This window comes from Cydia fagiglandana, chromosome 6 (genome assembly GCF_963556715.1).
Source record: "Cydia fagiglandana chromosome 6, ilCydFagi1.1, whole genome shotgun sequence".
In the NCBI taxonomy this organism is placed as follows: domain Eukaryota; kingdom Metazoa; phylum Arthropoda; class Insecta; order Lepidoptera; family Tortricidae; genus Cydia; species Cydia fagiglandana.
In genome coordinates, this window is record NC_085937.1 from 5,313,004 (window position 1) to 5,336,504 (window position 23,501).

General features: G+C 35.6%; 1 protein-coding gene across 1 annotated transcript in view; it reads right to left on the reverse strand.

The window, feature by feature from the left end:
- Window positions 1-23,501, reverse strand: part of LOC134665041 (uncharacterized) — a 116,285-nt gene that overhangs the window by 70,242 nt on the left and 22,542 nt on the right. Inside the window, exon 2 of the mRNA XM_063521823.1 lies at window positions 11,430-11,714. Within this exon, the coding sequence (XP_063377893.1) occupies window positions 11,430-11,714 (285 nt within the window). The remainder of the gene's footprint in view (window positions 1-11,429; window positions 11,715-23,501) is intronic.

The following is a 23,501-nucleotide window of genomic DNA, read 5'->3' on the forward strand; positions in this document are numbered from 1 at the left end:
AAAAATTGTTTTTGGTATATTATTTTTGGCAACGTCGATTCGACTTTTAGATAAAAACTATAAAAGTGGGTCGCTGAGGCGTAAGCGTTTTCAAATGTTTCAGTTGACCTGCTCTAACCTCTTCGCTTGAACTGTTACTAAGTTCGCTACCTATTTGAAAGTGGAACGTACGTTGAGACGAAATTTCGTCCTAACCGTTCTTTGAGAGCTCATGAGTTGTTATTAGTTGCGTTACGTGTAGGTATAGGTACATTACTTCGATTTAATCGAGTTTCGACTCTGAGGTAACTGTTGGAGTTCTAGTTTAATGTGAAAGTGATTACTTGCGTCAACATTAATGTAGATGTAACGTGAAATCGAATAGAAATATAAATATCGTAGCTAAATGTTACAATTCATCATTTCAAGATGAGGCAATAATTTTCATGATATAATCGGTTGAACACATCATGAAAAGGTCAATCCGAACGTAACCATATCAGTAGGTACTTACCGTCTATGCAAAATACGAGTACAAACAGCGACACATCCACCAGAGTGCGGCACTGTGCGGCACAAGAATATTCGGTACAAAAATGCTTGTGCCGCAAAGTGCCGCACACTGGTGGAATCCAGCCTTAAAGGCTCCTCTTCACGTTGGGCCAACGCCAACGCCAACGAGGGACGCATTTATGCGTTAGAGGGAGCAAGTGATATTGCTATCTCATTCTACCGCATGGCTGCGTCCTTCGTTGGCGTTGGCGTTGGCCCAACGTGAAGAGGAGCCTTAACAGTACACAGTTAATAAAATCTAAAAAAACATTCTCTAGAAAATATTTTGTAGTTACATCGAACGATCACGAAACCGATTGCTTTTTAATCTCACTAGCAAACTATGAACATTAGTAAACATTGCAGCAGGCGCGGTTCAACTTGCAATTTATAGAGCTCAGGAAAGCACAGAAATAGTTCCATTGAAAACTAATAATTGTCGATTTACGGCAGACTGAAATGGGGCGCTGTACGTTAATGTGGAACATTCGGAGTTTACTGAAAACCATTCGACGTGTATTGAAGCTTTAATTTAATAATGAGCATACAATGTATATCCAGCTGCTAAAGTGCACAGCCACTCATTGAGTGAATGAATGATTGGTAACAGATTTTTGTCACGGAATACTAACTATGGGGAGGGGGCGTATTTTAACATCACTTTTAAATCACGTGAATGGCGGTCTATTGAATATTTTTCCATAGAGGATGACTCACGTTAGACCGGGCCGTGTCTGGGCCGGAGCTTCTGGCGCTGACTTTTCTATGACATGATAGGTTGATGCTTTCCAAAAAAACAATGCGTCGGAAGCTCCGGCACGAACACGGCCTGGTCTAACGTGAGTCATCCTTAAGCCTACATTCATACCCTAACATAATATAATTATTTGTATTTCGTATATAGGCAACCTTCATTAGTATTTCACGTGAGCAATAATAACAGTATCAATCTTTCCCAAAAGCCACCCATTAAGATTTATTGTTCAATCTTTTGTTGTATTGTACCTTCATTCATTTCAATTTTATTCATGTTTAATTTCAGTCGTCTCGAGATAACATTGCCCCCGCTGGACCAGATTGCGTTCGCGGTTATATATCTTATCACAAGCGACACAGAACCCATTATCCTTTGTTTATCGCCCCGAGGCCTGGCATTGTGGCCGACGTCATTAAAACTTAATAATGGTGGATTGAATCCGCTGTAGCCTAGATTATTCAGATCGTAAGCAGAACGCAGCCAAGCAATCGTCCCACATGAACCAGTATATAGTCTGACCGCGATTACTTACTGTTGGTATGGACCTTGATATAATATTTAGATTGGATACAGCAACGTAAACGCTCGGCTGTATTTGGTAACACAGGAACTGCGTTTTACCGTCCAACGACCATATGTTTATTGTGAAAAGATGAGGAAAAACTCTCCTTGATTGGATTGCCGAGTTTTGGGATGTGTCGGAAATTTCAAGTAATTGCGGTGATATGGGGATATTTCACTTTTAGATCAAGATAAAAAATAAATAAACCTTTCACAAAGTCGCTATTTTGAGTCAAGTATTCCAAATAAAATTTTTCCCTAGTATTATTTTCTAATAAAAGCGTTGCAGACTTAACTATCTTACATTTCTTGACAAACATGAAGCTTGTTGGGAGTCAATAAATACAATACATGATGACACCCATCAATATCAGCCGAAAATTTGCAATTCAAGCAATACAATAATAAAATAACAAACTTTCACTCTCCGATCGCGATTTCACGAACTTTCAAAGTAAAATACGTAAATGGCGTAACTCTAAATCAGGATTAAGTTAAGATTGCTTTTATCTATAGCCTTACAAAAGACGCAATGGCTTACAATTCAATTTGAAGTTAAACCTTTTCAAAAATTAGCCACGCAGAGGCTGGCAAATTAACGAACCACAGGATCTTATTAGGCACCTCTTTAGCCATTAGACTTTGGGTAGTGATGGGGCGTTCTTGAAATATTTAAGAAAATAACCAATCCTAGAACTAGTGTTTTTCAAACATTAATATTTGTGGAGGTAATAAAATGACCAACAAAGGTTTTCATGAAAAAAAATGCTTTTAATTTTGAACAGGATGTAATGCTACTAGTTTCACTAAAATCTAATATTTTAGTTCTTAGAATCAATTTTCATAATGAATAATTAGCAGTTATATAGTTAATTAACTTCATATCTACACATTTTTTAAATAATCAATTAGAATATATAATAACAATAATAATTAATAAGTAAGTAGGTTAGGTTTTTTATAATGTGTTTATATGTATTTTTGTTGTTTTGTAAGTGTTTTTATATTTTACTTTTAAATTCATATTATAAAAACAATAGCCTAAGAAAAATGATGAATAAAATTAAAAATAATTAATAATAATTTTTAAAAATAACATTAAGATTTAATTTTATATTTCGATGTACCCTTATTTGGTTAATATTCCTGTGAATAAGAATATTTACTACATCACATCCCTGCTCCAGGCTGGCGGCATTGTGCTTTGCCAGTACAAATTTAATAACGGCAACCTCAATACAACTATATTCTGCTGGATGTACGAAATTTAAACTGGCGTCCTGGTAAACGGGTGTTATAATTTTGGATTTAAATAGCTCGTAAAGTAAATTAAGATTTTAATTTAGCTTTAAGCGGCGTAAATAAGCTGGCTTTTAGAAAGGGAGCCGGGGTGGTTTATTAATGAAGATAGCGGGGATTTTAAACTGACCTCCAAGAAATAAGGAGCTTCTTGATTTGAGGTCATATTCTTTTTTTTAATATAACCTAAGAACTCTTTAATTAATTAACCATTTTATTTAAACACGGAAGAATAAATATAATCTTAAATATAGAGGTAACAGCATATATTTAAGTATAATTATGCTGTTACTATTTAATCTTTTTTTAAATTCGCAGCTCTATACCTTCTTATTTATTTATTAAAAGAAAACAAACTTAATTAAAATAAAACAAGATACATAATTTATGAACTACATTTGTGAAGATATTTATTAAAAATACTGTAACAAGTGAACTCAATTGTGTTATTTATCGAAGATTTTATTTCAGACACTAAAAAACAATTTTTTTCTCGTTTCTTACAGCTATCGCTTAGCGTATAACTTTCCAATCAAAACAGCGAAAATATTTATTATGAAATATAAGTAAATTAAGATAGTTTCCGGGCTCCAAGAAATAATTAAACTAAAAAACTTAGAAGATCAGACAAGACACAATGGCCATAAATATGGAGCAACTTCAAAACTTTCTTCGTAAACACGTCGCCGGGCAAGTTAAAATTAGTTCCTAGGTACTCTATTGACGTAATCTGGGTCAACATAAGAACTGCACTATACTCATGAAAGGAAACAGACTTAAAAGTCTTCAATAGTCATTAGGGATGTTCTTTTGGACATGAAAACAAAGGTTAGTGAGTAAAACTTTAATTAATAAACAAATTATCGTAGTTAATGTCACATGATTATAGGTTATTTTAACACACAGAACCTACTTATATAGAAGCATGTTAGTTGTCACTATTACATCCGCGAAATATCACATTCAACATTCCTCATTTCCACGAAATGTTATAGTTCAATATTTCTCAGTAGCCATCAGGTTTAAAAAGTTACATAATGTCTGTGTATTAAGTATAGGTATATACTCCTATCACGTTATGCCATCGCAATAAAAGAAAATGCCGACCGAAGGAGAGCATCAGAAATACGGATGATAAATTGCATTTCTGCTACGTTTAACCTCGCACCTGTGCACCTGGAGCGTATGGAAGGTTGAGAAAAATCACGGAAACAACGGGCTTTACCCGAAAACGAGACAGGGAGAGTAATGTTTTCAAAGTGTTAGCTTGTAAGATAAAAGTACCAGCCCTAGCCAGTTTGCAAGATTTAATAATGTAACGTGCATGTATTTTAATTTTAAGTTTGAATTTAATTAATATTTTGATCTCAATTTAATTTTTAATTTTAACTGTCAGTAGTTCTTATTTTGTTTTTAAATGTAAATTGGCTTTTTGAATAAATGAATATGAGTATGAATACCTACAGCTACATATGGTGTCTTAGTCGTGAAACTGACTATTATTGTATTTTTCAGTGGTGCATATGTTTCACTGCGAGATAGGCTTTAGTTTTATACGAGTTAAATAAAATAAGGTTGCAGTAAGAATAGAAGAGTATTACGAAGTTATGTTAAATGCATAACTTAGTACTTGCTAGTCTATTTCGATCATAAATGGAAAGATAGGTTTACTATTGGTTGACTTTAATTTTTCGAATTTTTATGATTTAATAACGACGTCGACGATAGCAAGTACCTACCTATCCGTATCTAGGAAAAGCTCTTCAGTAATACATTTACAATTAATTCAATCCCTTTGTCTGAAGATGGAAACGCGATCAGAGAGTAAATCCATTTTTCTGAGATGGAGACTGAATCGAATTCAAGCGAGCTCGTGTCCCCGCATTGTCTAACCTGATTATTATCAGGTTTCCTGTTCTATTATAGAGACTATGGGTCTTGTTACAAAGAAAATTAGGTTCCTAATTTTAAAAACATATTGGCAGACTTGAGTTAGACATTCACTAGATATGAAATAGTAAAGATATGTGACGTCCCATGACAAAAGGTACCTTACGGCGGCTGGCGCTTACGCTATTATTAACGCCGCTCCAATATTCAGCCGGGGCAAAGGTACCTTTTGCCGTGGAACGTCACATATCTTTACTATTTCATGTCTAGTGAATGTCTAATTTATTTCCCGAATCGCGCCGTATGGGTCTTGTTACAAAGAAAATTAGGTTCCTAATTAAAAAAAATAATAATGGCATGAAAATCAGAGATAATATTATTTCGAATACCTGTATGTATTTGTATTATAAGTGTAGGATTAAATAGTGTAGAAACGTAAAATAAAGTCACCATTCGCTAAAGAACAATGGCTTCCAGGTAATCTGGTCGCTATATTCCCATTGATTGTACGAGTGTTATAGTTCGTTTTTTTTCGCATTAGAAAGAACTTGCAAGAAGGTAAGCGATCTTGACATGTCTTTTAATTGAAAAACGCTTTTTAAAAATCAAAAACTATTACTTATGAAAGCAGAAGAATATAAATTATCGTTACATATTTGCCGTAATTTATTTTTAAAATGTGTTTTTCAATTAAAAGACACGTCAAGATTGTTTACCTTATTTCTAATGCTAAAAAAACGAACTATTGGTGAGATCTTATGCAAACTAGTTTATCGTGACCTTATGGAACCATAGAAAATGTATTACACATTACGTGAGCCTTTTACTTACCCATATTTGGTTGACGAAAGGAATAACACTCTGGGAGTATGCAAAGGAATTTCGCTTCTAAGTCAATGGAATTAGTTCGGAATTTCAATTTTGCCAACAGCGGGAAACTTTGCCTCAATGTTACACGCTAGCCCATTACCGAATTATGGCTTTTGCATATTGCACCCGGAAAATGTAGCTGAATTTCCTGATCCACGTTTAATTACATTAGCTTGAACGCTTTAACTTTTATGACTAAAACATATTTCGGACCTTAAGGCTAAAGTTATGTACAGTCAAAGAATGTTATTTCCGACCCATTTTGTATCTTGTCACAGTGACGATAGAACGAGGCCTCTAATAGCCACTTTCATATTGATTGTCATGGCTAAATAAAAAATGAGTTTATTTACATACAATATATATATACAGTGGTACAACTAAACGAAATTAATAACTAAATTGACTCAGGGTGTAAACATCAATTAAGCCATTTGAACTGTATTAGGATTTAGGTACCGCACAAATATGGACATACAACTTAAATACCTAGTTACACAGGAATATAAAACTAAAACTAACTACAATTAAAATAACTAAAACTAAAAATTAAAAATACCTATCCAAATTTGGTGCCTTCGGGAGGGTGCCCGACACTATATTTGTCTCTCGATATAAAAAAACAGGCATTGAAATTAATTACATACATTGTATACTTACTTAAATGTATTCTTGAACTACTACTTTGTTTTTATCTAGGTACTTATCTTTTTTTTTAACGCATTCAGTGCCACCGCGAGCTACGCGCTACGAGCGTAGCCGATAACACAAGAAAAACCGTATGTAGTGAAATACGCCTATGAACAGAGAACCCGCCTAGCGAGTTACTGGCAGTGAATGTGTTAATAGGTATTGCGTTTAATGAACCTCCAGATCTATTTATACCATCTCTCAGTTTTGTACCTACATCGTGTACATCATATGTAACATGTTTATTATGACTGTTTGTGTTCTAAATAAATAAATGTTCTTATAAACTCAAATATTCTGGTACCTGCTATGTAGGTAAACATCTCTAAGACTATCAACCCAGAAGGAATCCCGCAAAAACCTACCATGTTTGTGGCTTCACATTCTTATTTCATCGTAATCCGTGGAGACTGATAGCTTAGTTCTCGGAATAAAACATGAGAATATCAGACGCTAGACGTACCTATACATTTATATATTTAAATTATACAGGATAGCTGAATTCCCGAGGGAAAACAGTAAAACTTAATACGTAGAGATCCATCGAGTGAAAGTCACGCTAACCTCTTTTATAAGCAACCAATCAAAAACTAAAGTACCTAACTACACGGATGAATATTATACTTATTAATTGATTTCGCTTAATGCAAGCAAATACTTATGTACGTGAGGACGTCAGTATTTTGGGTGAAAGACTCCCTGTAAAAGTACTGATAATATTTCATCACGGGATATAGTAAGTAAAACCATGAAATTTCCTACCATGCCAAATGCCATAAATTACAATCATGTTTTGCATATTTATAGTTACATCTGTAAGAATAACTTGATAAACTATATAATCTTATAGTTCTGACACCTAGAGACATTCACACCTCTAAATATTATAGATTTTTTTGTGTTTTGTATCTGTATTTTGTATGTAATTCGACATTAAGAGATCATATACATCTCTAAGTAATAGTAATACGTTAGATTGAACTGTTAGTTTTATTTTATAAAATTGTTGACGTTATTATTTTTGCTTTTATGTAAATTCAATGTTGACGTGTAAAAGTGCCCTTGTGGCCTATTTGCTGAATAAATGTTGATGTTTGATGTTAGTTGCATCGAGTGCTTAATATTTTAAGTTTCACCAATAGGAATATATAAATGAAATTAAAATGTTAGCTCTCATATGGCGAAGCTAACTTAAGGCATGCTAAATCACACGCCCACAGTGGCACTTAGCAGTAACGTCCCAGTTTCCTCATTTGGAGCATCTGCCGCTGGCGCCCCAAGATCTACGAGCCCAAGAGGCGTTTTCAGGAATGAATAGCCGAAATTACATTAGGCAATTCGTGTGCTTTTTCAATAAAGAGGGGGATAAAGACAGCCATTACTCTCGGCGATCGAAGGGTCGAGGTCGGCTCGATCAGAGGTATACGGGTAAAGATTAGACGTTCATGCGTCAGGTAATATGTTTACGCGTGGCGTCGGCAATAATTTATCAAAGGAAATTTGCTGTTATGGAAGCGAACCAACTTTAGATAACATCAATATTAAGTACTTATCTTAAATATTAAATGTTCAGAACTATGATTATTTATTAAGACAGGTTTTAGTTTTTCATTCTTTCATCGGTAGAAACATCCCAAATTTTTACTGTTCCCCTTTTAGCAGCTGCAATGTTTTTACAGATGTGTTCTAGGTTTTAGGTAAGTGACCTATCAAAAACATCTTACCCTCTAGATTACTTTTAAATCCTCCACGCTGCCTACGAATTATTCGATCCATATAAATCCGTTCTAAATACGAAATTAAAAGCAACTTCTCCATAGGCTCGGTAGAGAAAGTGAAAATAAATTTCTATTATGCTTGTCACGAGGGACCCGAAGTTGACGGGCAGCGGACGCAAACACACTCCAACGGGATAATTTTAACCTTAAAAGTTGGGAGAGAAAATCGGTATTATATTTTTTGCTCGTTTAATTTTTTGAGGATTCATTTCTACCTTTTTCTAACGTAAATGTTCGTAACGTACGTATAATATTTATTTAGTACCTATTGAAATTCTCATAATACCGTTACATTTGATACGTTCATCCGTGAGCCATGTCACTGTTTAATTTAATTTAACACAAGTGTTGAAGTTATCTTAACTCATGGTTCTCCAACTTTCATGACATTTAACTGAAAGTTGCTACAGTCAAAAGTAATCTTAACATTATCTTGTGCCTTGCGCCTACATTCGTTAAAATATTGACCTGGTTAGTACGATTGAATTTCTGTTTAGGCGTCGAAACAATTTAGAACAGCCAATCTGAACTTGACCTGACCTTAGACTGAACAATCATAACGTACAGTGAGCTATGCTACAAATGCAACAATTATATGCCAGCCAGCTAAGGAAAGCTGTGAATAGATTTTGTGGTAGCTTTATAAACCAGTTCACAAAGACCAAGGATGTTGTGCTAATTGCTTACCGATCACGAGCCAGGCTAAGGCTTTAGAGAACTTGTATATAATTAAACGAATAGTTAAGTAGCTCTAAATGTCCATACGCGAGCGACAACCACGGCGAAATAGGTATGTAATAGTTAAATGAAGATGAGAGAGCAGGTCAAACCATGCCGCAAGATTAATTTCCAGCAGTCACGTTTTTCAAATTCTAGTTAAACGAACAATATACCTGTCGTACTGATGTTCACACGCAGCCTCCGATATGTGATTGAAACGGCATTATGCACGTATAGCGGCGCGTTTATGCATCTATTCAATGTGAAGACCGTCAGTCAAACTATACTAGTTCGTCCGCACTCGCACAACCAATGGAATACGTAGCCGCCTGATCCGGCGATTTGGACTCGTTAAACATGTCCGGGGGCGCTCGTTACCGGCGGGATCTGTATTATGACTATTATGAGTCTTTATGTAAATTGGAATGCAGCTTGCTCAACTGAACAAAATGGGAATGCATTACTGTCATGATTGAATACGGGTTACGGTAACAAAGCAGCTTTTTAGTATTATCATAAAAAAATGTCGTAGCTTACGAGTTGAAGGTAAACTTAATTCTGCGTGTCATCTCAGCTACTTAACTGTACCGGTAACAAAATTCATCATCATCATCATCTCAGCCATAAGACGTCCACTGCTGAACATAGGCCTCCCCCTTGGACCTCCATTCGTACCGGTAACAAGATTGGGCCTAGAAAACTCTTGCTAATTAACCTTATAAATAACCTGACCTGAGGGTTTAAACTGGCACACATTTAAGGTTTAATTGCGTAGTGATCGTTAATTAGGTACTTACTATTTTTTTTAATCAAAAATATTAAATTTGAATGTAAATAGGTTGTTTATTTTGATTGGCCATACAATTTGAACTGTATATAATACAGGATAAAATCGACAAAATATTATTAATAAGTTCTACATAATATGTTAAATCTGTCCTTAGGGTTTATTAGACTCTATTACTAATTTAATGTAAACACAACTTAAAATATTTACTTTAATTTTTATGCAGGTAATGAGCGCTCCGTAAAGCTGTAATGCGTATTCATTATTGACCGGCTATTTGGCCTCGCACAGGGCCAGGCTCGGAGTCGTGCCAATTCAGGCACTCCTCGTATCGACCCACCTGGAACGTTGTTCTTTCCACTTACAGTATTCTCTTCTCATAAAGAACCAGTGTAGGGGCCCGATTTTGAAATAGACATCTATTAGATATCTTTTAGACATCACCAAGATACGATAACGATATGTTTAAGATCAAACCTATCAAATTTGCAATTTGCGCGATTCTGGAGATACTCTTGAACAATTTCCACAGGATATGACATAGAGATCCAATTCACATCTAATAGATATCTTACTCTATCTAACGTAAAAGTGACATTGGTTGCCCGAATTGCGCTACAAAAGAGAACTAGTTGATATCTAAACTATAACGTATCTAGAATGGATCTAGTACGTGTCGTCTCTTGTGAATATCTTGAAGTTCGACGGTAGTATGTTTGATATCTGATTTCGCGTTGTGCTTACAGGAATAAAGTTTGATTTATATTGGTTAACTGGGAGCGAGTGTTTGGTAAGTATTGGGAAGTACAATCGTGTCCAACGACCTATTTAAGCTGATTATCTTTCCCCATTTGCGGACACTTGCGGTTGTAAGTGTTCTTGCTTAGTTAGATGCTGATTAGCCATTTATATTTTAAGCCACAATAGAAAAAAATACAGACTGTTAATTTTTTTTTTAAATTGGGTACAGATTATATGATGTCTGCAAATACATCGAAAGTATTTTTTTCTGTTGTACCAATAACCAATGTGTTGTCATTTACGATATGTATTTCAGTTTAAAGAATATATTTAGTTTGAAATTAAATCCGACAACAACCCTAATATGTACATAATTATATAAACAAAAACAATTTGAAAGTAATTTCTTAATATCTCCATTTTAAATACCTATCATTAAACGTATATTTTCCATTTCATCTGCTTATTTTGTTGCTCGGCATTGTTACACTTAATCGATGCAAATAATTTTACTAATCTCACAATGTGCCAAGACAGGATATCTATCAATTTTACTTATTCCGGCACCAGAATTTGGCAACTTGGCGCAGTAATTCAATTTTATTTCCGCAGAACTTGACCTAAATTTTAAATAATGAATCTGAAAAAAGGCATTTAACTCCGTAAATGTAGCAAGCCGGAGTAAGATTATTATTAATTTTATATTAAGCCTTAATTATGGTTACGTGAAAATGTCGCTTTTCTATACATAGTTATATGTAATTTAAAAACACTTTGTCTTAAAGTCAAATAAAATATAACTTACGTGTGCAGTGCCTGGGTTCATCCGAAGAATCTCCGCAGTCGTTACTACCGTCGCAGAATCGGTTTATTGGTATGCATTTCTTATTGGTACATTGATACTCCGAGATGCGACATCTAGTGTCGTTACCCGTTAGTACTGGCAAGCTCTCTGGCTCTGGTATGTCTTTTATCGAGTACGAGTCTCTTTGAAATCCGGTGATAATGCCATTCGGAGTTTCGGTGACGACGTCGCAATCGGTCAGTTTTATTGTGATGATGAAGATGATTTTGACAGCGATGTGGTATTCTGAAACAAGTAATGTTAAAGTTGATTTTCTACTAGTCACGAATACTTGACGAAAAAACTTAGTTATGTTCGAATAATTAGCATAAGCTTTAATTACCCACCTATAAAAAGTTTCTTAATGGAGCGTGTGTTACTGGCCTGTGGGCTTTCCTTGATATAGTGCAAGAGAAACTTGTTTCATTAACCAGACCCTCGCCCTCAGCCTAATTATGTTATAAACTAGAAGTTTAGACTTTATTTACTCGTGCTTATTTCAAAGAAACTATCTATGTGTAACATATTGAATATAAAATAACTTATTAAAATAAACTAAAACTACAAAGAAATTAAAATTAATACTAAAATAAAAGAAACTTACCTATAAAATAAAAACCTAATTATAAAAAGAATACCCCCTCTAGCAGGTCGTATTTATTAGAGAAATGGCAGCCTCTAGGGCCTTTGCCATATTTAGTAAGAAGCATTTTAGAAGTACAGAATATGGAAGTTTAGACTTAATTTCTATGAATATCACATTTATGACAAGTACAATTGTTATAAATCTCGATGTTATAATAAATTAGATCTTCTGTGGTTATAAAGGACGACTCACGTAAGACCGGGCCGGAGCTTCCGGCGCTTCGTTTTCCATGGAAAGCATCACGTGATCACCGGTCATCTGTCATAGAAAAGTAAGCTCCGAAAGCTCCGGCCCGGACCCAGCCCGGTCGAACGTGAGTATCCTTAAAGCGCTACCGCGCCTAAAGAGCACACAGCAGGGCCCCACAACAAACAAACCTTACAATATACAGGCAGTAAACAAAGCCAAGGTAACCTGAGGGCCAACCGCGAGCCACGTTCAATGTGTTGCCTCTCTGTCGCACTTATAAATTCGTACGTAAGTGTGGCAGAGGGGGCAACATGTCGATAGGGCCTCTGAGTGCCGGTTGATTAGAAACGTACAGTAAACAAGGTAGTTCTCCGTCATGTTTGCTTTTAATTTCGTTTCGTATTTGGGGAACAACCAAGAGTACTTGATTCGATTTGGCTCTGTTCGGATTTTTTTCGATTTTGTGAGCGATAACATTTTTAGGGTTCCGTACCCAATGGGTAAAAACGGGACCCTATTATTAAGACTCCGCTGTCCGTCCGTCTGTCTATCCGTCTATCTGTCACCAGGCTTAATCTCGTGAACCGTGGCAGCTAGACAGTTGAAATTTTCACAGATGATGTATTTCTGTTGTCGCTATAACAACAAATACTAAAAACATAATAAATTAAATATTTAAGTGGGGCTCCCATACAACAAACGTGATTTTATTGCCGTTTTTTGCGTAACGGTTCGTGCGCGGGTCCGACTCACACCTGTTTTATCCGGGTCTCTATTGTTTCCCAAATAGTTTTAAGTCATAATGTATTGTTTGTCCAAATTTTCGTTAGTCATAATTGGTTTTTCTCAGAAACGCGAAACTTTTCAGGATTGCCATAAAACAAACCTAACCTAACCTAACCTATCTATATAGAATAACCTTACAAAAATCCTGAAAAGTTAACGGTTTCAGTTTTATGACTAACGATAATATGACAAACAATACATTATGACTTAAAACTTTATGGGAAACAAAGGGACCCCGTTTTATCCATTGTGCATATCATGTAATTCATGAATTCATCTCATGTTTTTCAAATAGGCAAACTACCTAATTTAAAGTATTTTTTAATTTCTCTTAATTTGTTTTTCTTAGTTTTTCTTCTATAAACAATGTTTACAACTTAATTAGGAAGGGGACCTATTTTAGAATTTTATCAGTTTTTTGACCTAAATACTTACTTATCAGTTACACGCTTTCTTATTGATATTACTCGCATGTCTGTGCCCTTCTACCACCATTGCTACAATCTCGGTGCCCTTCTGCTATCTAATCATTGCCACAACCTCTCAATCTGTAAGTTACATTAAGCCACATTAATGGGAACAGACTCCAATTTCCTTGGCATCGAATTTATTATTCCCCAAGCTCCAGAATTGACTACGTGAGGCACCTGCAATCTATTTGAATTCAAAACAGCTCATCAATATGGATTCATTTGGCCCCATGATGATACTGCGTGCTTTGAACCGTGTACCAGTGAATGTGATAAAGCAGTCACAATTATTGTTTTTTTTTTGTTGTCACGTTCAGACTTGCATCTGCAATGTTCATATTAGATTTTGTTTCATTTTTACGTAACCATAAAAAATGAGCCAGAATATGTGCACTCATATTTTTTTTTTATATCACATATAAACCATTCCCGTATAATCTTCAGAAGACTAACAACAAAAATAATCTACTGCAAACGTTGTTGTATGTATTATACTTCCTTGTACAGTCGGCCAAAAAAGTGGTCTACCACTTTTCGAATCTATCAATCAGATAATATGAGCCACTTTCTTGGTTGACCGTTCATATTAGAACAATATTGGCGACCCTCTTCAGGATTACGTCCAATCACTAGCACATGCTTTCTGCTTCCTTAGTATTATAATAACATCACATTTTCCACCCTATCGACTCACAGCTCTATGAAGATAATTTCCAACGCGCAAGTACAGCAATGAATGGGGAATAATTTTCAATAACTAAGGAAATCCAGCTCATCCCCACATCCCCGCAATAACTACGAGGCTCAAACTTTTATTCGCCAGCTCAATATGAATGGATATATTTGAGAGAAACTGTCATCAATCTTTCCGGGCTGCGGCGATGACACCCTTTCATGCTTCTTCTTTGTATTGGAGCATTAATAGGCTGGTCAAAGATAAATCTTTTAAGCTCGGAGTGGGAGCCGTCAGTTGGCGCCCAATCAAGGTGCGGTGGATATTTTGTTACAAATTGTGTGCTGACGGCTTGCTTTTCCGGTTCTTTACTGCATTTTAAAGATTGACGTTGTAGAAAATAATCTCTACTTAATTGAGTAAACATAGTAGGCATTCAGTTTTTTTCATAGACTAGGAATCCTCTAGACGGAGTTTAAAGCAATTATTTCATGCAACCGATGCTGCCAAAAATGCGGGGGTGCGCGGGACGAGGTGAGCGAAGTCCCGTGGTGTGATTGGTCCGTTCAAACGACGAACGAGTTCACGGACGTCACACAAAGACACTTTCGACTCGAACATGGAGTAAAATTACCGTATGCGTGGCAGCGGGGGTAGCGCGACTATACTGTCTAGAGGATGTTTTGTCTGTGGTTTTTTTGGTCACAAACGGTAAACGGTTGCCTATATTCATCTTTGAAGTAACTGTCTCATGAAGCTTGTATTGTATCTATACGACAAAATGTATAAAATTGTATCGGAATAAATGTTAGAAAATTCTATGAAAGGTTTTATAAAAAAATCAAAGAGAACATCTATATGTATACATAAAGTATTTCCAACATAGTGTAAACAAAACGCATTTCGCTATTGTTGCTACTTCAAACTTAATTAGTATTTGCTGTTCTAGACCCGAGCTCACAATTACACCGAATAAATGAATCATTAAAACAATATTCGCCTCAGAATCTTCTAAAATTTGTGTGTACCTTTTAAGTTTTCAGCAAACTTTTATGAGCAAATTGTCTCAGAAGTAGCGAGAAATTCCATTGTTTATATCGCGGTGGTTGAAAGTTGTTAACTTTGCCTCAGATTCTAGAAGGGTTGTTATTGTTGCACAAAAAACAGTATAAATGCGACCCCCAGTTACAAATATTCATTACAAGCATCGAGGTCACAGTTGCACTGGTTTTTGTGAGGGTTAGACTTAAATACAATTGGAATGCGAAGACAGTTCAAATCCCGCAACGTATGCAATAAATTATACTCTCACGTAGATAATGCAATCATTTACAAGATTGTAGACTTTGATACTATTCTTGATTTACAAAGTAAAAGTCGTTAAACTTGCCATGAAAAGTATTGTAATGCGCTCAATTTCCCGACAATAATAAATATAACAGAATAATTATTCGTTTAAATACTTTAAATAATTTGGTATCAAAGAATAGATGATGCTACGCTCCTAGTAGTAGATATTATATTCTTTGATGCTATAGCGTAGTACATGTTTGTTGCTACGCCTTATGGCTCCTCTACACGATGGGCCAACGCCGGCCATTCCAAGGGACGCATTTATGCGTTATGGAGCAAGTGATATTGCTATCTCATTCTACCGCATGAGTGCGTTCCTTGGAGTGGCAGGCGTCGGCCTATAGCCCCCTCCAGACTATGCGCGTGAATCGCGGGCGAAGCCGCGAACGCGAGTGTGGAGTCGATTTCGCTGTCTGCGAACATCGACGCCACACTTGCGTTCGCGGCTTCGCCCGCGATTCACGCGCATAGTCTAGAGGGGGCTTATCGTGTAGAGGAGCCATTAAATACGCTGAATTCAGTCTATGCTGGGCCGATTTTTTATTTGTTGTCAATCTTTTGTCAGATTACGATAAAATTTGGTGGATAGATAGAGGTCCCTATTATGTAAACTAATTCACCGTGTGTCCTAAAAGGTCTTCCTCTGATTTACGAAAACTTATGTGATTTTGGCAACTCAACGGGAAATATTTTTTTAATAAGTATTAAAATTTAAAGTACGCTTCGATTCGCACCAAACAAAACTTTCCCACCCAGTCAAATAACAAGTATGACTAGATTAATAAGGCATTTAAAGCACTCATAATGTATGAAGTACAAATAGTATGTAATTAAGTTAAGCTGTCGGAACACTGTCTCAAATCCCAATTGGATTATTGGGTATTATTAATGGGACATTACGGTTAATTATGCTAGATTAGTATCGTGTTCTAATTCGTCATTTATCATGAATTATTTAACAAACTATATTCCTACAAATTTCATTTAATATAGATGACGTAAGTATAGTTAGCATCAAATAAAATTAAATGGTAACGGCATCAGAAAATATATCAGTAGGTACTCATCCTTATTTCAATGATAAAAACGGTTTGTAAAGATATAGTCCCAACACTTAGCTATTAACGTCTACTGACACTGACACACTACATACATGAAAATCGCCGCGTAACTTCTTTGCCATCCGTCTGACATAAAACATATACCCTCAGACTAATAACGCATAAACAGATAGTCTTTATACGGTTAACCATCCAAAAAAGAAGCCGAAACACGATGGATGTGTGCGTGCGACGCTTGTGTTTTACGCTCAGCAAACACACACATATATATAAAATATGTTGCCAGTATTCATTTATTTCTCTCAAAGTATTAAAGGGAATTTTAACAACATCAACACTTGGTTATTAATAATTTGGAAGTGTGTAGATTCGATTTTGTAGCAAAAGCTTTTTGTTTAAGTTGGGATTTGTTGCATTTCTGTACTTTGTGAGATAAGGTTTCCAATGTTTCCATACTGCGTCATTCCCATTTAGTCTATTTTTTTCCTTCCATCTCGCAGAAAGAAGCAGATCAGTCAGAAAACTGAATCTGAACATTACACAAAATAAAATAAGAAAAAACCGGGCAAGTGCGAGTCGGACTCGCGCACGAAGGGTTCCGTACCATAATGCAAAAAAAAAACAAAAAAAGCAAAAAGAAAACGGTCACCCATCCAAGTACTGACCCCTCCCGACGTTGCTTAACTTTGGTCAAAAATCACGTTTGTTGTATGGGAGCCCCATTTAAATCTTTATTTTATTCTGTTTTTAGTATTTGTTGTTATAGCGGCAACAGAAATACATCATCTGTGAAAATTTCAACTGTCTAGCTATCACGGTTCGTGAGATACAGCCTGGTGACAGACGGACGGACGGACAGCGAAGTCTTAGTAATAGGGTCCCGTTTTACCCTTTGGGTACGGAACCCTAAAAAACGAAATACCTAAATAATTAACTTAATTATAATTTTCTATAATTATACAATGAAATTCAATTGAGCGTATTTATTTTAGAATGTAGACGTAATGTAATGTAATGTCCCATTTGCCTCATAAATCTATGCCTATACCTATATAGCATTTAAGTGACACTGCAATTATAATGCCATTTCAAAATTCACACGCCAGTTACAACATTTTGATATTGAGCTCGAAGTACAGTCACTATACCGTCACGTAATAACTTGCCACGTCACCTGTAAATAGATTCAAAGGATCCCAAACCTGACGCGCGCTTTCATCTCGCATAATACCTCTGATCGCGGCTGACTTATCATTCCTTCGATCTGACAAGGGCCTATAAATAGACTAACCAATGAAAATGGGTTAAACTGTACAAACAAAAATCTTATGCAAAGTTATCCGTTTTCATTGTACGTGGGGATGCGGCATTTTACATGTCATCTGCACCGTTTATCATATAAAATAAAGATGAACCGTGGCACCGTGAAGTCCCAGACGCCGGTATGAGGTTGTGTTGACGTTGTAACGATTATATAATGAAATGTGCTTATAAATTATTTTCTTCTGAGTTCAGAGTATTCTGCGTATTCTAGTCTTATTTCGTCATGAATTACTATACAATAGGAGTAGAATAGGAAGCCTTAAACTAAACTAGATTTGAAGCATAATACAATTATCGAAACGTAGAAAATCTTAAAAGCAATAAACATTCAATATAATAGTTATATGTTTTCTGAAATTGATTTTTAAGTTAAAATATCCAAAAAAAAAGAAACCTCATTTATAATATCAAGCTACAAAATGTAGTTAGGTTCTATTTAAACTAACAATAGCAAAAACTGAAGGTAAAAAATGAATGTAAAAAACCAATTACCTATATTATAGTTTTGTGTGCGAAATAAAAAAAAACTGGTCAAGTGCGAGTTCGGACTCGCGTTTCAAGGGTTCCGTACATCACACAATTTTCAAAATTTTTTTTTGTACATGAAACGTAACGCGAGAAAAACGTCATGAAAAACCCGAATGGGTCAATCAAAAACCAGATGTAACATGAAGTTTTCTGGCGTGGTGGCTTATATCTTTGCAACTATGCACAGTAGCTTAGATAGGAAGATTAAATGCCGAACAGTAGTACAAGTGTCCAAATGCGAAGACTGAAGACCGAGCTTCGCCTAGTAGTACAAGTGTTTTAAAAGCGAAGGCCGAAGAGAGATAATACCTTAATGCCTACAGGGTGGCCAAAAAATAAGTGCATTCCCGTAGCCGGGGAGGTTTTTGGATTATACTGAGGTTTACAACTTTTTCTATGGGACACCAACCCCGAAATCGCGAAAAAAAATGCATCCTCCCATAGAAAACGGACCAGCCAAAATGTATGAAACAGACAAATTTTTCCTTGCAATTTCGGGGTTGCACGTTGGCAACGGGAATACACTTAGTTAAAGTTTTGGCCACCCTGTATAGTGCCTTTTAAAACACGTAACAATAGTAACCTAATCAATCAGTACTACACTTGTACCAATGCGGCTGTGTGCCAGGTACAGCCTATAAGTCACACCAATAAAAGTCTGCAGCGAATTTGATAGCCCACGCAGTGTAAGTGTTATTAATACGTCATAATTTCATAGAAGTTTGTTTGACGTTTAATATGACACTTGCACTGCGTGGGCTATCAAAATCGCTGCAGACTTTTTACGGTCTAACGATAGTCGCAATTTTTGTCGTCATTCCGACTCACGCTTGAAGTTAGCTTCAAGCGTGAGTCGGATTGGCACGCCTCTTCGGGACGCTTCGGGCCTTCGGCCTTATGTGGATATCGGCCTACGGCCTTCGCAATAGCTGTCTACATCACGTTTCACTTAAACCATTGCGGTTGTTGCGGTTGTGTCATTTTTGTTCTTAAATCCGACTCACGCTTGACTGTAGATTTCTAATAGGTTTTCCTGTCATCTTTAGGTAAAGGACTATTTAGTGTATTTTTTTCAGAATTTTAGACCCTGTAGTTTCGGAGATAGAGGGGGGGGAATGGTGATTTTTTGTCTATGTACTTTAATAACTTCTAAAATTTTTATCGTAAATTTATAAAAAAAATATATTTGAGATTCTCACAATAAGCTCTTTCGTTTGATATGTAACACGATATAGTTTGCAAAACTTTGTTTTTAAATTTTATCTTTTACCCCCCAAAAGTAGCCCTTATGTTTAAAATTCATTTGTTGACGTTACATGTCCCTCTTTGGGTCACAGACTTACATATGTGTACCAAATTTCAACTTAACCCTTAACATGGCAAGACATGAAATAATGTAGCCACCTATCACGTGGAATGTTTTTGGGGATAGTAATGAGTAAAAAAGTACTATATTCAAGAAAAAAAAATTAAAAGCATTCTGAAAGTAGGGTTTTCAGGACGTCCGTTAAAACGGACATTGCCACGAACCTTATATATTGATTGCTCCCAAGGTTGTCCTAAAAAACGGACAATGCTGTTATACAGTTTAAGAAAATAAAAATTATTAAAGAATAACAGGGCAAGAAAATTTAAAATTATTTCAATAACACACTAATGAATGTTTGGAAAAAATGTTTATTTATATTAATAAGAAGAAAAATCTTATGGGACACATAATAATACTATAGTTTCTTCTAGTGTTGATGTGTAAAACGACCCACGTACAGATATATTAAACAAAAATATACATTTTAAAGCTACGTATACATGCAAAATAGTCTCATAAAGCTAGTTACACATTACAATTATTGTAAGTAATATTACTTTACTTAAATGACCACACCATTTATCACTATGGTCTCACTGTTCTATATCTTGCTTGTTTTCTTATTACCCGGACTATCTGAAACGTAAGCTGGTGGTAGATAATAGCTGTAGTTTCTGTAAAAGTTAAGATATTTTTCAGTCTCAATGGCCTCTGGCAACATTCTGGGAATATTTGGCTCCTGCTTGGCGAGAACCAGAGTCTTATCCATGTCATGCTCCCAGACCGCAAGCTTTAGTTGGCGGTGCTTGACATAATTAGCTATAATAATATGTTCTTGTACCCTAGTAGAAATGCTTTGCTTCGTCTGCCTGACATATATATGAAAGACTAGATTCGAAATTAGCTATTTACTCTCCTGAATTTTGTAAAGATTACATTTTACAGGCCTCAGGAACAGTAGCATCTTCATCATCGACTTGAAATAGGTTTTAACCGTAGGACATCGCAAGACGTGCCAATAATTTGAATACTGAAGCGAGTTATGCATTTAATGGCGAGGAATTAAGTTTTGTAGATGGAGTACTAGTGGACAGGTCGTGTTTAGGTCATCAGGTTGAGTATTATGAACAACTTTTTTCCCACAAGGACAACTTATATTTAAATACAGATAGTGCCATTCACAATGAGGCGCACTAAACTTTAATAGCACGACAATAAGAATAAAAGCACGCGTGTTCGTAAATAAACATAATATTTGCCCATCATATTTGACATACTCTAAGAAAGTCACCTGGCTGAAAAAGAGTCAGATTGAGGCAAGGCAGATGTACAATCTGCCTCTAGCAAAATTTCGTCATCGTCGTCTTTTTTTGTTATCTCACTCTTCTGAGTCAGAGTGTGGAACCACCTGAGACTAAAATATAAAAAAATGTATACATATACTTATGTATAACATAACCCCAACGCAACAATAGCCTATAAAACGACGATAAATGAAAAAAATATATATACCCTAAGTATGGCAATGTCCGTTTTCTGTCACAATCTTGTTTGCTTGTTGCACAAGCCGGCACTGTCCGTTTTTTAGGACGTGCTAAATGGTACTTTGTTACCAGTACTATCGACAATGTCATAAAAATGGGACATGATTTATTTCGCAATTTTTTACTTAGAATTAATGTATGATTTAATGAGCTTTATATTAAATAACAATGTCTAACTCATCTAGTAATAATATCAACGCAAAGAAAACACTTTGGCTATTTACTTTATATTCTATGGTGTCAGGAACACACTCCGTCGCAAATTCAGCGAATTTTAAATTTCAACTGCCGCCTGCGCATAAACCGAATTTTGTCTGATATTGTCTTAAACTAGGAAAAAAAGTACAATTCTTGCACTTTCTTTAACGTACTTCCTTTTCTAGCCTGCACTTAAGTGTTTAAACTTGGCGTCACATTTAGTACCTGTACTAAAAAACTGACACAAACGCTTTAAGGGTTAATTGGTCCAGTAGTTTCGGAGCAAATTGGCTGTGACAGACGGACGGACAGACAGACGCACGAGTGATCCTATAAGGGTTCCGTTTTTTCCTTTTGAGGTACGGAACCCTAAAAACGGAATAAATTCGAGTTTTGTCCTAAAAATCGGGAAAAAAAAACAAAGAAGACACGATAAAATTGTACTACATTCGTACAAGCTTTTCCCAAACTTTTATATTTACCAAATACGCAGACAAAGTTTCCAAAAGTTTATACAGCAAGCATTCTAAATATAATGTTAACGAAATTGATATTTGAGTGTAGCTACCTAATACTTTGAAGCGTAACAGAAATAATCCCGCTGGATAAAATGTTAAAATGTAAAGAGTAAAGTGGCATAACGAGTTGAATATAACGAGTTGGATTTAACGCGTTAGGCTCGTATTAACGGCATTTAAGCAAATTGGATGCTAATTCGACGCCAGGCCAGATGGAAATTACAGCGACACACGGGGAAGTGAACGAGATCGCACTATTTCAGGGACTTTGTAATTAAGTGGGCAGTTGAAGAAAATTGGAGGTGTGGATAGCATTTGCATTTGCAATTCGTGAACATAAGTTTATAGGTTTACTAGCTTCTGATGATGATAATTGATAAAAACTACCCTATATCCTTTCCCAGGCCTCAAACTATCGCTATACCAAATTTTATTTGATACGGTTCAGCGGTTAAGCGTGACTGACAAAGAGAGTTATTATCACATCTGTAAAAAAAATCGGAAATAATAACGCTTATTAATGTTTATGGTAGGTAATATGATAACCTGTTTAAGATAATTTTTAACCAACATGCGTTTAACCATTGTAATTCTTATTTTCCACCATGGCACTTTATGAAAATAGTTTTGAGAGAAGCTAAACCTAGTTTTGATCAAAAATTTAGGAACTAGTTAGTTTTGAACAGAAAAACGTGGTTTAACTTAACCGTTAACTTTTTCTTAATTTTCTTTTATTACAATAGATATGTACAAGAAAGACGCTAATGTATGCGTATCATAACTATTTTAACGCTTCTTTAAAAAAATATTGACAGTTTTCTTACTCGATTTGAGTAATTTTGTTTAATTACTTGTGTCTTTTTAGCCAGTGGATAAAATAAGAACAACTAAATTAATCTACGTTTCAAAAAAACAATTGCAATGATATTTTTATTTATTCAACCTTCAAATCCGCGTGAAGAGCAATTTCCAAATCAACACCTAGCCCTTAGAGGCCGGCCTCACAGACTCCCAGAGGAAATTATAGAGCATCTCGACAATAGAGATTGTCTTCTGCACGAAACTCATTTACATATTTTTACCTTTCTTCACATTTCGATTTACTCGCAAAATTGCCCGACTGGGATTGAATAATCAAAATGCTCGGGAGACTTATTCGAAGCAACTTTTTCTTAAAGCTCCTTGTAGAAGTTGTGAAAGTTTTTCATATGACACATTCCCTAGTTGTATCAGTATGAAAGAAGAAAGTAAAATAGGTAGGTACTTATACAATTATTGAATAATAGGAGCATAACAGAAGGAATTATCTGGAGTTTGAAAAATGAGTGATTTTGACACTCTAACCTTAATTATTTTGTTCAGTACCTATTGAAGATATATATGTATTTATTTTACACATCTAAAATGATCCAAATTTCACTTTATCTCGTGTTCT